Here is an 18,638-nt window from a genome sequence, read left to right on the forward strand (position 1 = left end):
ACAAAGCAGTAGCAAAACGTCATAGCTCGTGGTTGAATCATCTGAGAAGATGGTTTGATCACTCATCCGTAGAACTAGTTCGCGCAACAGTTTCTAAAGCTATAATTGTCTTTTGAATTGAGAAAACAGAAATCAGAAATAAGACGAAGAGGAAAGACCTTTAAGACTAATAAAGCACAAAATTAAAATTGCATTCGCCTAAATGCAATAAAGATAATATACCGTTAATACTCTGTGAGGTTAGTACTTTTTTATTGTAGAATAGTTGTTAATGTCCATTAAAATTCGGTTTAATATATTTACTTCTGCACGTTTTTAACATTTTCTTTTATTTGTTCGTCATGCAAAATTTTATCTATTGACTTGATGTCGATTCTATAGTATATAAACCATTTTCAAAGGATTGAGACCATTATTAAAGTTAGTATTCAGTATGAAAGCTTTGATACTTCAAGTGGTGCTCTATGCTATTGCAATAAATAGCACACGTAAGTCATTATATTCTAGTAGTTTGTTCCATTGCTCGTTTCTGATTTTCACAGAAACCATTTTGTATATTGACTTAACTAATTCTCTGACAAATAACATTTTTGATACATAACGAGGTCAAATTATTTTTGACTTATTTTCAATTCAAGCTTCACTATTCTACTACACATGATAGATAAAAGTGTTAGTAGGAGTGGGTAGAATTCGATCTTACTCTTCAAAAGATATGTGACGTACTTCAGCGCCACCTAGTTAATTGGAAGGGTACCATAATATAGCCTCCACGCTAGGTACATAGCCTCCATACGGTACTTCCAATATAATTTAATATTTTATTCAAGTGGACAATAAAGGTAAAACACAAACAACTTTTCTTTCTTAATTATTTTTTTGTATAATGTGACATTTTGCATAGAAATATCTGTATTTAAGTTGGATTAAATATATGTTCACTTGTTGAACTTTTCCACCGTCTGCAAACAACAGCGGATCGGAGCAATTTAACCTAATAACTAAAGTCCGGATTATAAGCATTTTGCTTTTTTTTTGCTTTTTTTGCTTATAATAAAGATTTTTAGAAAAAAAATGCTTATTTTAAAAGCATTTTGCTTTTTTTTTGCTTATTTTGCTTATAATAAAGATTTTTAGAAAAAAAATGCTTATTTAATTTTGTTTATTTTACTTCTCATGATAAACTATAGTGAAATTCATGTTACTTCCTGTCTTAAGCAACATTCTATGAAATATAACGAGCTATAAAACTCTAATAATTCAATAAACCATAAGAATTTTAATCCCTTAGTCTTAGGAGATAAACGGGAAAACCCATCGTTATACCTGTCATGTAATAAACTAATATTTGTCTGAAGACAGACCAAATTTATTATATTGGTGTAAAATAGTACCGGTACATTTGTCTAAATTTAAATACGCACTAATCACATCTGCAGACGTTAAAGGAACTTTTTCTACGTATAAATATATGTATACAGATAGAAGACATAGCTTTTTACAAGAAAATTTTAAAAAACATATTATTGTTAATTGTGGTTATACTAATGGCCATGAATAAAATATATATTAATACGTTAATTAGTTTTCGATTTTTTTTATTATATTATAGCTTAACATTTTGGTAACTTTTTATTTATTGTTAATAATACGATAATTAAAAATAAATGTAATTTAATGTTAATATCCTTTATTAATATTTATATCATTTTATCCATGTCTACTTATACGTTTTCTTTTTCTTGAACCTTGCTTATTTATAAGAACTTTGCTTATTTTTGCGATATTTTTTGCTTATATAAGTGCTTATTTTAACCTTTCTGTCATTCTTATAATCCGGACTTTACTAATAACAAAAAGCTGTATAAAATGTGTATTTTAAACCCGTTGGATAAATTATACTCTACGGTCCTATCAGAAAAACTTACTTTTACATTAAAAAGGTACTCGATTACAAAATAACAAAAATATCAAAAAACACGACTGAATAATAGGTTTGTTCTAGCATCAGTTTCAAACGGTTTGAAACCATCAGCGAATAGTCGACCAGCGCAAGTAGAGGGGATAGCACTGGTGACTGTATTATGTTCTCTCACTGAACAACTATTTGCTGGCGGTGTCTGACTAGTTTGACTGTTTGCTAGAACAAACCTAATATTATTCTTTGACACAAACAAACACAAGATAAAACCATAATGACTGAACACAGACAGCGCAGGATTTTCAAAAGTCATGTTCCACGTCCACGATGCTACGATGCACGAAAGTAGCGCTTCGCACGTAAATTCGGTCTGGAAGTAAACTAAAAATGCGATTACATTTTTTTTTGCCAGAGTGTGCGGGGTAGGATTCAAATTAAACTATGTTTATCTATAACATTGTTATACAATCGAACCCGTTTATTAGAATAGCGGTTACAGGAATATCCCGGTTTAAAGTATAGAAATTTGAGGTACCGAAACATTTCTACTAGCTACCAATAATCGATTATTAGAATCTCCCGGTTGTAGGAATGTTTACTTTAATCAGTTAAAGGGGTGAAAAAGGGGAAAATTTAGTGTGATTTTGGATTTCAAATATCTTAGTCAAAAGAAATCTTTGTTTATTTAAGGGATTCTCAGCCTCGGTAATTATGTAATATTTTATTACGCAATAAATTTTTCAAAAACATTTATTAGTTTTCTCAGGATTCGAAAAAAAATGAATACATTTAACAGCATTGGCGCGAAATTTTGCGCCAACGCTCTTAAGGCAATATAATTAAAAGTTCTTATTCTATTTTTCATATCATTGGGCGTTGTTGGAGACTTTCACAAGGTTTTTATATAGCCCTCACATGAAAAATTAAATTTTTGACCATTCTGGTGGTATTGCCAAAAAGTTGGTCCTCCTCTACCCATCAACCTCATACGAAAGTTATTATTTAGACTGTTTTATTGAAGAGAAATCTTGTAACCTGTCAAAGCAATGTGAATATAGCTCAGTGGTAGAGCGTGTGACCGGAGATCGAGAGGTCCCCGGTTCGAATCCCCATGTGTTTTCTGTTTTGTTTTTATTTTTGGTATTGTTTTAATAAAAATTTTTGGAAAGTAGTAAGTAAAAATTAGTTTAATCTTTAAATAAAATACAATGAACCTGTTGAAAGTATATTTATTTCGTTGAAATCATATAATAGACGTATAACTTCTTACGTGCGTACAAAGTACACACACATTTTTTTATATTGTGACATATGTGTTTTTTTCTGTGTAAAAATTGCCAATCGACATAACTATCTCTGTATGACTTACGATATTTCAATTTAAAAAAAAAACAATGATTTGATTATTCAAATGTTGATATTTATAATTACTGATTGTGACTGTGATGCGCGAGTTTTAGATTTTACCGTCTGAAAGAGATAAAAATAACAATGATTAGTTAACGTCAATATTTCGTTATCAATGATACACAAATATCATATTTTATTAAGTGGTTTTAGAAAAAAAAAGAATGTGTGTATTTTGTACGCCCGTAAGAAGTTATACTTTTATAATATGATTCCAACGAAATTAATATATATGTACTTTAAACAGTTTATTTATATTTTATTTAAATATTAAACTAATTTTAATACTTACTACTTTCCAAACATTTTTAATAAAACAATACCAAAAATTGAAAAAATAAAAGAATAAAACACACACAAACACATTTAAAAATGCACCAAAGAAATTATTTCTGAACAATAATTGTTGGCAAAATTTTTAACTAAATACGCATTTTCTGAAAAAAATTATACAACAAATATATTCACAATCATAAAATGAATAAATAAATAAAAAAATAAAAACATGCATTGGGATTCGAACCCGCGTCCTTAGATTTGAAATCCACTTACACACACCCATCACCCGACTTGACCACTTACACGTACTTGTCATGTGGGAAGGTAGGCTAACTGAACGTTTTACTGTTTGACAGTTCTAAATTTAATCAAATTAGTTTGATTTGTGTGTGTGTGTGTGTGTGTGTGTGTGTGTGTGTGTGTGTGTGTGTGTGTGTGTGTGTGTGTGTGTGTGTGTGTGTGTGTGTCCACAAAGGGAAATAAAATATTAAAATACAACAAAACAAAGAGTAAGAAAACAATAGGTATATTACTTGAAGAGTGGTAGAAATTTTGTTGGTAATTAAATTATGTAAATCAAAGCATTACCTACTAATTAGACAGGCACATACATTTTCCAAATAGATAAGTACCTATGTAATTTTTTATTACAATACTGAAACATTTACAATTAAGTACGTACCTGTTGCTTTTAAAACTATTTAAAAAGTTAATACAATTATAAACTTGCTTTTGTCTGTGTCCTTACAACAAAGAAAAATAATATACAATATTTGTTCATCCATAACCTCCATATTGAACAATTATTGTCATGTCATTTAAACACCCAATCAGAGCAAAGGTATAATGCGTCTGCGCCGGGGAACAAGGTTTTTGATAAATTGGCGCATATTAAATTTCACTCCCATCGCGTCTAAAGAAGTATAACTTCGAAAATATACAGGGGGTCCAGACACTCTCCTGACAAATGAACACCGGAGATTCCTCAGTTAATTTCAAGATAATTTAACACAATTCACCTAGTCCGAAAATGCTTCGTAATGGAACCTGAGCTCTTTGATGATGGCATCTTGTAAATAGTTTTTTTTTATACTTCCAGAACGCTTCTATTTGGAAAATCGAATACTGGTAGGCCTATTTATCTTTCAGAGAAAAATATATTCCATCAATTGTGAATTTCGAGTAACGGTTATACGGGTCAGATTAGGGTAGGACAATGGATATTTTATCGCATAACTTTTTGTCGTTAAAATTTAAACATTTTTGACACTGGATTATTAAATTCAGTCAGGTATTCTCGTACTAAAAGTAGGTACTCTTGCTTTAAATCGGTATAGTACACTGTTTTCTAGAATAATCGATTTGAAAATTTTTTGTTTTTTGAATTTGAAAAAAAAAATTAAAAAAATCTATCAAGAAAAAATAAAAACCATTATTATATTAATATTAATATTATAGTACTAACAGTTAATCCTCGTTTAAGTCGATAAAATACACCTTTTTATTTTAAACATTTTTGAATTTTTTTTTAAATTCAAAACACCATGTTCAAGGAGCTCTAGCTTCCTTAGCTTAGGAAGCATTTTTGAACAAGATGAATTGGGTTAACTTATCTTCAATTTATCTGAGAACTCTCCGGTCTTCGTTTGTCATGAGGGTTTCTAGACACCCTGTATATACTTAACTAATATTTTAGAGCTAGATAAGGAGACCCCTCTTGATTCTCAATATGTTGATATTACTCAAACCTTAAGAGTGTTACGTATCACTGACGAAGACGTAAAAATATACTTTAGGAATAAACAATTTCCCGATAATGACATTCCATTAAGTCCATATAATTATGAAAAATTAGAGAATGATGGTTTTTCTGCAGAAAAGGTAAGTACATACAGTTGAGTCCGCGAGTCTTTACCCGTGCGTCATTAATACCTGGCGAGATAAAACACATACTTTTTATCTAGCATCATTCTCTTCCACGCATGAAACTCATGACAAACCAGCTGCCGCTTGTTATTAAGTAAAAACACATGTTATTTTTATGAACCATCTAGACTCAGTGCATTGAAAAGAGATAGGTACAAAAAAGACGATTCGGTATGTTTTCATATTTTAAGCACAATTTGTTTGGCGTTTCTGCTTTGTTTACTTTTGTGGCTGTCAGTCAGTTGAATTTTTTGCGGTTTTTGTCGAATTTTTGCGTTTTGAAGTTTCTTTATTACACAAACAGTTGTTTTCACAACTAATTTTATATTGCGCTTTGAAATTTTAAGGAAAATAATTATATTTTGGCAATTAATATTTAAAACATACAAAGCTAACGTCATTCACACTGTAAAGAAATGATTGTGTTTAGATTTCCGTTAAAGTGAATAAAATAACAAAAATAAAATTTGTTATTGAATTTTTTTATAAATTGTTTATTTATTTATTAATCAATAATAATAAAAGAATTTATTAAGCTAGTTCAAATGTAGCTGTAATTCTGCACAAAATTTTGAAGCAAAACTTACATTTGACATTCTATATATTTGATAACGTCAAATTTTATAATAAAACCCGTAATCGGAACAGTAGCCACTTTCTGTCAGTTGTTGTTGCGTGAAATAGATTTCCGACTTATTTCGTATGCTTTAAATGATGACGCACGGGTAAAGACTCGCGGACTCAACTGTATACTGTATAGAAGGTCAATATCGCTACCTTGAACAATTATCTTCTTTCTTAATTCTTCTATATAGTAAAATATCTGTTCGATCGAGAAAATACCAGGTAAAATTGGATAAAAATTTCTGAAGGTAGAAAGGAATGAAGGAAGGAAGAGGAGGCGTATATCCAAGGAAGGATGTTTAGGGCTGATTGGATAGAAAGATAGATCTGTTTGCTCTTCAGTATTCGTGACTGAACTTTATGAAAAAGTTGCGGATTTTGATGTTATTATATAAACTATCCACCTAGGGACCCGTTCCTTTTGTTTTAGAAATTTCCATGATTGGTAAGGTGTTGTCCATAAAACACCACGTCGGCCAGACTTGTTGGTGACTTGTTTTTCAGCCGGTCACTCTGGATCAGACTCTAATTATAGCCACAAACTTTGGCTGAGACGCTGCTTTGATCTTATAAATTCCTTAAATCGATAAAGTTCCCCTTCTTCTTGTGTTGTCGTAAAATAGTCAAAAAAGGCATCTTACCTTATAATGAGCTTTAATTTTACTAATGTTTTAAAGTTTGTTATTAGACGAGGCAACGAAGCATTAAACCTAAGAACTTTGTGCAGTAAGATAAATCGCCATGCAGCTTTTAGCATCTTATTCGGGAGAGTGTACGAAGATTCTGTGAATTAAATTATTGATCTCAGGGAAAAGACAATTGCATTTTGGGATCAATTTTTATACTCCTGGCTTTTAGGGGTCACTGAACACGAATTTAATGTCGACGATGGTATCCAAGAAACGCGTCGTCTGAAGTTTTATATTATAATCATTCAAAATCAGTCAATAACCATTATTCGGCGGTTTTGGGAGTCGCTAAGACAGAATTTCATGGCAGAAATAGTCTCCGAGGTACCTGGTGCCCAGGGTGGAACTCGTCTCCTAGAATTTTATGTTATAATCATTTAAAATCAGTCAAAAGCCATTCCCCGGGGATTTGGGGGTGGCTTAGCACAAATTTCATGACAGCAATGATGCGAGGGTCTCCGAGGTACCTGGTGCCCAGTGTGGAACTCGTTTCTTACAGTATTATGTTATAGTCATTCAAAATCAGTCAAAGCTATTCCCCGGGGATTTGGGGGTAGCTAAGCACAAATTTCATGACAGTTTTTAGTTTTCAATTTTGTTGGAAAATACTGTTGGATAACTGACTCTATAAAAGAGAAGGAAATAACTCTTAGACAAGCCGCAGCGGAAAATAGCATTTTAGGTAGTCAAGGTTACAAACAAGTATATTCAAATGGGAAATAAGCCACAATTTTACCTAAAAATGATTTTATTAACGTTTCGACGCCCAAGTCGGGTTATTTCCCATTTGAATATACTTGATTATAAAAATGCCACAAGAAAATAGCTTCAGAACAACATTAAGGTTACAAACGTTGTCAATGCAAGGGTGGTTGTAAAAATAATAAGTGTGCATGTCGTGCAAACAATAAAATTTGAAATTCTGAAATGTGTTTAGTGCAACAGATTTTCATTAGGGAGTTAAGAATCATCTGGTAGCTGAGATCTCTACAGATTTTTAATAATGATAATTCTTGAAAAAGCGGCTTCGCATATATAAGTTGAGTCAAACATAGTACACAATTTCATGGCCAAACATATTCAAAATTTTAAAACACTATATTCTGAATTTAATCGCGGTCCGCACAAAACTAGCCTACGGTCCGGATGCGGACCGCGGTCCCCTAATTGGTGATCCCTGCTCTAGGACGTTATTTTTCAAAATAAAGCCCTAGGGAAATTTATCATACTTAATTGACTTCCAAATCATGTCATTATTTGTCAAATAATATACCAGTCGGACATTAAAGATAATAACGCTTTCGGTCAACGTATATCCCTCGGGCGAAAGGCCCTCGGTATATACACCATATACCTCGTTAACACACCATTGAAAACGTTATTATCCTTATAATACCCTTGGTACCTTAATATCTATATCAACATTGGTTATTTGCTTCTGGGCGCTGTCTTTATTGACAGATTTTATTGACAAAAACTCTAAAAAAACTTATTTTAATCCTTAAGTACTAACATCTTAAATCAATGGCGTAAACACTAACTAACCGCCTGAGAGACGGGTTTAATATTTTACTGGTTATTTTTTTTTTGTTAAATATTTTAATGCAGAAAAATATTTCGATGACTTACTAAGAGTATTCGTTATCTAAAAACAAAAGTTTTTCTGCATTTATTAAAATAAAAAACATTATAACAAAAATGGAAGGATTGTTTGTGTGACTTTTTATTCCTGAAAAAAGTGTGATAAAAATGAAACAAATTAAAATTAAAGAATCTTGATAAAAAATTATAATCGAGTTAAACAAAGAGTAAAAAACATGAAAATAGAATAGTTTTTAAAAAATGTTGAAACAAAAAAAAACTGACAGGCACTAAAATTTTTACAGTGTAGCAATGGTAGTCAGTGGCAACATTTTCACCACAAATTGATTCCACTTCGCTTATGTCGTCTTTTACCTCATCAAGTCATTTCAAAAAGTTTCCTCATAGTCTGTATCCCCTTATTTAAACTTTTTGACGAATTGGGGCACATTATGTTTAATGACTAACTGGGCACAAACACTAACACCCCGTCTATTAGATGGAAATCACAATTTAAGTCTAAATATCTTTCGAATAACAACCTGCCGCAAATTGCCGAATTCAATACTACTAAATAGCCACCCAACTTGAAAAGTCATAAACGGGTGACCTTCAAAATTTTCTAGGAAGGGAAATATCCCACTTTCAACAAGCGATGCCGCCTGATAGACGGTGTGTTAGTACTTAAGAGTTAAATTATTTTTTACAGCATTGGCCAATATTTAATATTATTGTCGTTAAACGCCGGGCACTGTCGTTAATAACCAGGCAAAATGGATTTCACGACAATGCCAGGTCTTTAACGTCAATGTCCAATTTACATTATTATCCATAATATATACAGGGTGTAACATAAATGCAGGTCATAAATTAAACCACATATTCTGGGACCAAAAATAAATCGATGAAACCTAACTTACCTTAGTAAAAGTATGCACATAAAAAAAGTTATAGCCGTTTGAGTAAGAAAATGAAAATCGATTTTTTTCCATAAATCGAAAACTATTGGAGATTTTTTGTTGAAAATGGACACGGGGTGTAGTTATGACAGAAACATATTAAAAAAATAACAGTGAAATTTGTACACCCCATAAAAATTTTATGGGGTTTTATGTTTTAATCCCCGCATAACTTTTGTGTACGTTTCAATTTAATTATTATTGTGGTACCATTAGTTAAACACAGTGTTTTTAAAACTTTTTTGCCTCTAATTATTTTTTCGATAAGCCAGTTTTTATAGAGATGCGGCCTCTTTTTTAATATGTTTATATTAATTATGGGGGTTTTGCTCCTTTAAACCAACCCAAATGTTTGTGTAAGTTCTAATTAAACTTCTATTAAGGTACCATTAGTCAAACACAATGTTTTTAAAACTTTTTTGCTTCCTAGTGTTTTTTCGATAAGGCCCTTTTATCGAGACGGGGCTTTTTTTGATATTGTTCAAAATATAACTAAAAAGTAAATTAGAAATAAATTGTAATATTTATTATTACCAGGTCTCTATATCCGTACTTATGTACTATATAATATTTATAACCGTACTATTATACAAAATATGTGGTGGATTTGACAAATATTCAAAATATCTCGATAAAAATGAGGCAAAAAAGTTTTAAAAAATTTTTGTTGAACTAACAGAACTACAACAATGGTTTAATCGGAGCGTACACAACAGTTTGTGGGGGTTGAAGGTAACAAAACCCCCATAAATTTTGTATAGTGTGCACAAATTTCACTATAATTTTTATTAAAATGTTCCTGCTATAAGAATGTCACATGTCGATTTTCAATAAAAAATTTCTAATAGTTTTCAATATATTGAAAAAAATCGATTTTTATTTTGTAAGTTGAAAGGAATGTAACTTTTTTAATGCGCACATTTGTACTAAGGTAAGTTAGGATCAATCGAACTATTTTTGGTTCCAAAATATGTGATTCAATTAATGACCCGTATTTTTGTTACACCCTGTATATCACTTGGCATATAATCCATGCTACGAACTGCTTAAGCGCCAAAATTTAAAAATATGTGTTGGACAATTTTTTTTTAAATACAATAAAAGTATTTTGAGCATGTTTACTAATAAAAAATTCATATTTAGCCACCCCCAAAACCCCCGGTAATGGTTATTCACTGATTTAGAATGATTATAACATAAAACTCCAGGCGACGAGTTCCACCCTGGGCACCAGGTACCTCGAAGACCACTGCCGTCATGAAATTCGTGCTAAGCGATCCGCAAAACCCCTCGAATAATGGTTATAGGCTGATTTTGAATAATTGTAACACAAACCTCCAGGCGACGAGTTCCACTCTGGGCATCAAGTACCACGGAGACTATCGCTGTTATAAAATTCGTGTTCAGCGACAGCGACCCCAAAACCCAAGAGTGTAAAAATTGAACTTATTTCCGTCCATATTTCCCGAGTTCTATATTTTTCAATCTTCATCTCTTCGAGATGTAGCTTGAAAATACATTTTTCCTATGCACAAACTGCAATTTTTATTGCAGAAGAACAGTGCCTACGTTCCTTCTGATGAAGCTCCAATAAGAGCAGAAAATCGCGGTTAAAGGAACTGGACTGCACTCCGTATTCTAATTAAAAAGTAAGATTGATTTGCCTTCGCATTGCAACCGAATTAAAAATGGTACACATTTTTATTTTATTTTGCAATTTTTATCTTCAGGAGATCAATTTAGTTCACAAAATTTCCTAACACTTTCGAATCTAATGCAAAAAGTTGCATGACAATTCAGCTTACTGCACAAAATTCCTATGTTTTGGGCTTTTTGGTGCTTCGTTGATTCGCCTATATTATTTTTTTTTTTCTAGGACACAGTATTGTTAATTCACGGTTGGAAAAATAGTTACAAATCCACATTTAACAAGTTACTTTCAGAAGCTTACCTAAGCAAACATGATATTAACATCTTAGTTATTGATTGGAGCTCTGTAGCGGATACTTGGTACTATCCATCAGCTGTTGGAGAAGTCGAAAGTGTTGGAGAGGTTGTTGGCAACTTTATCAAAAGGCTCCAGACACGTTTACAATTAAATTTAGATAAAACCTCTATCGTTGGACATTCTTTGGGAGCTCACGTTGCAGGAGTTGCAGGACGTACTGTTGGAGGAAAAATTAATTATATCGTAGGTAAGTAAAAAGTAACAAAAATAATCATTTTCTTTGCCTTATCCCTAGGAGGGGTCGGCTTCCTTAATTGCATTTCTCTACACAATTCTATCTTGGATCATATTAATATTAATCTCCTTTACCAACATGTCCTACCTAATTGTCTTCTCCAGGTCTTCTTTGGTCTTTCTCTCCTACTCCTTCCAGGAATCTGCACTTCAGCAATTCTTCGTATTGGGTGATTAACGTCTCGACTTTGAGCATGACCAAACCATCTCAACCTATACTCTCTCATTTTGGCATCAATTGGTGCCACACATTTTTAGCTTTATCCTTTTTATCACTTCACTCATCCATCTAAGCATTCTCATTTCCGCCACATGCATTCATTGTTCCTCTTTCTTTTTCACTGCTCAACATTCAATGCCGTACTTCATAGCTGGTCTTATAGATGTTTTATAGAATTTTGCCTTCAGCTTCATTAGAATTTTTCTGTCATACAACATACTACTCGCTTCCTTCCACTTCATCCACCCAGCCCTAATTATACTGCATTCATCTTGATCTATTTCTTCATTACTCTGTAATAGCAATGCTAGGTACATAAAACTATTGCTTTTCACAGTCATTTCCCCATGCAAAGTTACCATTTTATTTGTAGTAATTCCATCTTTAAATGAACATTCCAAATACTTTGTTTTTGTCCTACTAAGTTTTAAACCTTTTTCCTCCAGAGCTTGTCTCCACTGTTCCAGATTTTGTTCGAAGTCTCTTTCATTATTTCCTACTAACACGACATCATCAGCCTACATTCAGCACCAGGGAATATAACCCTGTAGTTTCGCTGTTAACTGTTCCAAAACTAATGAGAATAAGCTTCTCCATTCATCTGGCATTTGTCGAACTTCCATAATTCTATCAAATAAACCTACTAGCCAACTTGTTCCTGTCTCTCCCAATGCTCTCCATGCTTCCCGAGGAATATCATTTGATCCGACTGCTTTTCCTTTTTTTATTTTTTGAAGCGCTTGAGTCACTTTCTTGTTTATTATTTTAATGACCATTGCTGTTACTGTCTCCGTTAACTCCACAGGCTGTCTGTCAAATGTTTCATTTAATAAACTGTCAAAGTACTTTCTTCATCTCTTTTTGACATTCGTTTAGTGAATTAATATTTTATTATTTTAATCTAGGATTCATCTTTTCTGATTAAAGAAATTAACTTTGCGGCTACGCCGTTAAGCTGCGTCTTCTACAATTTTGTGGTGTTTTATTTGTTTGTTTAGTTTTGCAATCCGTTAACTTCTATGTGAGGTTGACTGTAAAGCTTTCTGTAGAGTTGTTTACTTCTCTCCGTTTTTCTACTTGCTCCATCGTTTCTTCTGTCATCCATTTGTAATTTTTTCTTTGGGATTCACCGAATCTAACGCGTTGAAAATCCATTGTTTTGTGTCGTTCCAAAGGTACTTTGGTAAATTAAGTTGTTTTTTGTCATACTGTAAAACTTTATTTTGCATTCCGCTTTTAGTAATTTGTTATCTAACCCATTTTCAACACTAGGCTTGGTTTCTATACCCCATTCCACGAATATACGACCCTCTTGGATGATCGCGACAACGAATATTTTACTGTGCAAAATATGAAGAACGAAAGTAAATTTCAAATTATATTGTTGTTTATTGGAGTAATTATTAGAGCAAAATAGGTACTTTCGTACTTATTATGTTGCACACTAAAATATTCGTTGTCGCGGTAATCCAAAACAGTCGAATATTCGTGGAATAATACGCCATAACACCATACATCATTTTTGAAGTTTTCCATCTCCTATTTACCAGAGTTAATCAATTTTATTTTTTTGCCTTCCAGTGGGTGTTGTTCACGTAGATAATCTTCTAGACTGTTTTGTAGAATTGGAGCTTGTAATTAAAAAACCATGTTCCAATGCAATTGGATCAAACATGCTCCTGGAGCCTATATTTAGCTATAAGTTTCCTTTATCATGGTTATCTGTCTTCCCGACCTTTGCATTTCAGTCACCCATAAGCGTGATAATAATAATAATCTAATTCTTTGAAATCTTCGAGATAATATATTCTAGTATTTTATAATATATTTCCTCTACTTCTTGTCATCTATATCATCTATGCTCTGGAACTGTTTGAATTACCTTGATATCTGGTTATTTTTATCATTTGGAAAAGTTCATCATTCTGTTTTTTTTTTTGTTCTTGATTGCAATAATCTATGCACAAGTTCAAAAGCTTATCTTAAGTGTTTATTTTTAAGGTTTGGACCCTGCGTCTTTGGGGTTTAATTTTTTCAAACGAAACAGTAAGTTACGGCCCACCGATGCCAAATTTGTTCAAATTCTTCACACAAGCCTTTACGGAATAGCTGAAAATATGGGGCATGCAGATTACTATGCAAATGGATTCGTTGGTCAGCCAGGATGTTCGTGGTGGGGTAAGTGTATTATTTAGAAAAATTACCTACTTCAAAATTAATTTTTTTTTATTAAAAATAAAAATCTCTAACAGCAAAATATGACGAAAAGTCAATATTAAACAGCTAATACCTATAGGCATTAAGGAAGCAAGAGGAAAGAATTAAAAAAAGAATGGATAATCGAAAAAAATGGAAATTAAAAAACGAAAACTGATGGTATCTTAAAAACGTGAAAAAATTACGAATGCTTCTCGTTGGCTATTCAACTGTGGTCTTTCTTAGCCTGTTGCTATAATCAGCTTCAATTCCTTCCTATATTTGGCCTTGGTTTTTAAATTTCGTACACTTTCGAGGGCCTGCCTCTTTTCCTCATCCAATCCGGTCTATAGTTATAAATATGTTTTGACGGCTACATCTCGTGCATTCTCTCTAAATGGTCTAGGCACCGCACTCTGTTTATTTTGATGGACTTACGAATACTAGGTTCATTATAAAGGCGGTAAAGACCTGAATTATAGCGTATGAATGCCTCTCGTATAAATATGTCTGAGGATTTTATGGTCAAACAGCCTAAACTTTCTTCACTTTATGTTCGCTTTTGTCATAGTCCACGTTTCTGAGGAATAACTGAGAACGGGCTTAATAAGAATTCTGTATATCAATATTTTTGTTTTTGTTTTGAGTATGTTTGATATTAAAAGTTTATTTAATCCATATTTTGCTCTATTTTTTAGAAATATACATCTCTTAATTTCTGCAGGACAAAACTAAGATGATGGCATCAACATCCAACAATAGAGCCAGAAACATCGGTCACCAATTCACGGTTGATAACTTTACCTTTGAAGTGGTAGACAAATTCACATACTCAAACTGCCTGGTCACTAAGGAGAATGTCATGATAAAAGAAATCAAGCGAAGGATAATCATAGCAAACACATGCTATTTTGGTCTGAGCAGACATATGAGAAGCAGAAACTTAAGCCAAAAAACAAAAATGACCATATACAAAACCGTTATACAACTAGTGTTGACATATGGATCAGAGGCATGGACCATCTCCAAGGCAGATGAAAACCTTCTGCTTATATTTAAACGAAGGATCCTTAGAGGAATATTCCGTGGCATCTGTGAAAATGGTGTTTGGAGGAGGAGGTACAACTACGAGGTATACCACAGATATAAACAAAAATTTGGTGGTAAAGAAGTAGTATCTCCTATAAGAAGAGGAAGACTAAGATGGGCAGGACATATAGCAAGATCGCAGCAGAACAGCCCGCCTAGAATAATCCTTATGTCACAACCTGTGGGAAGTAGAAATAGGGGTAGGCCGAAACTCAGATGGAAGGATGGTGTAGATGAGGATGGGAGAAAAATAGGCGCAGCAAACTGGCAACGGTTGGCAATGGATAGGACTGACTGGCGTTATAGACTTTTATAGGAAGGTCAAGGCTCTTTCATAAGGCTGTAGCACCATTGATGATGACGAATTTTTGCAGTTACTATATTAATTTGGTTCATTCGTGAGCCTAGATTAAATAAACTCTCTTACTCCTTCGAGTTCCAGCCATTAGATCTTCGAGCTTTAATATTTAATTATTGTTTGTTGTCTTCATATACTTAGTTTTAATTCTACTAGTATTAACATATAGCTTCATTCTTTTTGATGCTGTTTCGAATGCCGAAAATAGGATAGGATAGAATATAAAATTACTACAGAGATCAATTTTGTGCAAACAAGCACACATGGAGAGATATGTAAATGTGAAGGAAATAGAAGAGACTTTAAATAGAACATAAATAAAACTAATATAGAAAATCCTCGGCACTTAAAAAACAAAAACATGCCAATAATCCTAATAAAAAATCCTTTAATACCGGACGGAAACAAACGAAAACGAACTCAACTGCGAAAATGGACAATGAACATAGTATGTTGTAATGTACAGAGTGTAAACAATACATACCAGGAAACTTTTACAAAAGTAAAACCCAAGTTTTGAATAGTTGGAAAAGGGACGTACTAGTACTTAAAAAAAGAAGAGGGGTCAAAAGTAAATAAAGGCCAAAGAGCAAAAATGGTGGTAGCTGTACCAATAAAAAATATAATATATATGGCAAGGATTTAACAGCCATAAATGAAAGACATCCATCATAATAGTATGCCCCCACCGCTGACATAAAGGAGAAGAAAAAGCTTAGTTCGAAGAAATTCTAGAAGAAAGAATCATTAGAAAACTTAAACAGCTGGAAAGAAATTAACATTCGAAAAACATTGAAACTGTTTAATTTTTTTCTGGAATATTAAACAAAATGGCAATAATATTTCATTAGCTTCACTAGTAAGATTTTTTATCAAAGACTCGGTTTGAACAGCCTATAAATCAGATATTTACCTGACGATCACCAAAAGGTTGTGATGAAGGCTTGGAGAAAGCTAGGTTTAATATTGCTTACCTTCTGGAGTACAGTTTGGTAGTGGAGGTATAACGGTATGAGGCGGCATTTCCTTGGAAGCACTTACAGATCGATCTTGTATTGTTAGAGATAATCCTGATAGGTAAATTAAAGAATTTCTGGAAGAATATTTGTTACTTTATATGTATTTTGTCGGTGAAAAATTTTTTGTCGGTCTCCTAATGCAAGATATTGCTCGGCCGCACATAGCCGGGATAACAATGAAGTACTTTGCAGATGTTGGTATTCAGTTACTAGCCTGACCTCTTAGAAGTCCAGATCTTACTCCAACAGAGCATTTGAGGGGCAACTTGGGAAGAGTAGTTTAATAAAATCATGGTAAAAAAGAGGCGCTAATAACCGACTGGAAACAAATACAGCAAAACGAGATTGCTGCTTGGATCCAATCTATGCCAAAAAGAAAGATGTCAAATCTGTGTCAAAAAGCTGTTATTAGAACTCGAGGAGCAAATACTCGATTGTAGTATACATAGTTTATAATTATTTTTTAATTTTGATTTGAAAAATATCTAACGCCAAATTGGAAAATTGGAATATTTATTTTCCTAACTAGTGCTGAAAGTGATATTCGACTTTCCGCATGAGTTAGGAACAATATTTTTTCTAGGGCCGTACGTTTGGAAAAAAGCCACAACAAATAGAGTTATATTAATTTTTATTTAGGAGTGAAAATACACAAATTAATTCTTTGACAAGGTTGTCAAAACCAAACTTTCAATATAATGGGCTACCACGACGACGATATTGGTTTCCATGACGACGATTCAAAGCCATTGTAATTTCCTACTGATCTACTTTTAAATATTATGTCAAAATAATTTTATTTCATCGAATTATCTCGCTAATTTCATTAAAACATGAACACAATAAGATTAATTTGAAATAAATTAGTAAATAATATCTAAATATTAGTTTATTGCATGTATTATAATATATTATAATGGCATATTACAAGGTATTTTACTTTCCCGCACGCCGTGCGGGAATAGTATATTGTGCAACAAGTGCAGAAAGGTACTAATTTCTCACGAGTTTGAAAAGTTGCGGTACGAGCGCAAGCGAGTGCCGCAATTCAAACGAGTGAGAAATTACCTTTCTGCACGTGTTTCACACTATACTTTTTCTACAAGCACAGTTTTTCCTAAAAATAAAAATCACAATCTCCAAACGACGATTAATTATAATAGGTACCTATGTGATAAATTTTAAACTGTATTTAATTAATACCTACTAATCAATTTAAATTCCTTATACCTAAATAAATTGCACAGAAATCAGTTACAAAATTAATGCACTGCCTTAATTTGTTTAAATTTAAAAAATTATTACACATTATTGACATTATATTTATGCAGTCACTGATTTACACAAAACCTACTTCATTCGACGTCTCTTGCACTGGTTGCTAAATCCTTATTGGTTATTTGATAATTATAAAATGTTTAATAAGAATAAAATTGTAAAATAAAACAGTTGTAACATCCATAATTTAGTTTCTATGCTATAGTTAAATATAATAATTGTCTTATATGTTATATATTTGTCTAAAGTTTAACCACGGATGTAAACAGAATATAACGTTACTCAGAATGCGGTAGTCCACGGATGTAAACAGAATATAACGTTACTCAGAATGAGGTAGTCAACTGTGCAGAAAAGAACTTTGCGGCACAGAAACGTCACTTTGCGGCACAGAAACGTCACTTTTCTGCACACTAATGTCAAATATCTTATACTGTGAGAAAATATCAAGTTTGCTAACATAAAACCGTGCAGAAAAGTGCACTTTGAATAGTGGTTGTAGAAAAAATTTATTTTCACGCACGCCGTGCGGGAAAGTGCAACTTTCGGAAACAAAATGAAAGTGGCTCTTTTAGCACGGCCGTAGAAAAAATATATTTTTTTTAAGGCCGTGCTAAATCAGCTATTTTCCGCACGCATTTCGTTTCCGAAAGTTGCACTTTTCCGCACGGCGTGCGGGAAAATAGAATACCTTGTAATATGGCATTATAATATATTATAATACATGCAATAAACTAATATTTAGGTATTATTTACTAATTTGTTTCAAATGTATCTTATTGTGTTCATGTCTTATGAAATTAACGCAATAATTCGATGAAATAAAATTAATTATTTATATGGGAAATAA

At 32.6% G+C, this 18,638-nt stretch overlaps 1 protein-coding gene across 1 annotated transcript in view; it reads left to right on the forward strand.

Moving 5' to 3' along the window:
* Positions 1 to 345: 345 nt before the first annotated feature.
* LOC114325855 (uncharacterized) overlaps positions 346 to 18,638 on the forward strand; it is a 55,853-nt gene continuing 37,560 nt past the window's right edge. Inside the window, exons 1-4 of the mRNA XM_050647697.1 lie at positions 346 to 488; positions 5,304 to 5,488; positions 11,263 to 11,581; positions 13,850 to 14,026. Coding sequence (XP_050503654.1) covers positions 434 to 488; positions 5,304 to 5,488; positions 11,263 to 11,581; positions 13,850 to 14,026 — 736 coding nt within the window. The 5' untranslated portion in view covers positions 346 to 433. The remainder of the gene's footprint in view (positions 489 to 5,303; positions 5,489 to 11,262; positions 11,582 to 13,849; positions 14,027 to 18,638) is intronic.

This window comes from Diabrotica virgifera, chromosome 3, assembly GCF_917563875.1.
Source record: "Diabrotica virgifera virgifera chromosome 3, PGI_DIABVI_V3a".
In the NCBI taxonomy this organism is placed as follows: Eukaryota; Metazoa; Arthropoda; class Insecta; order Coleoptera; family Chrysomelidae; genus Diabrotica; species Diabrotica virgifera.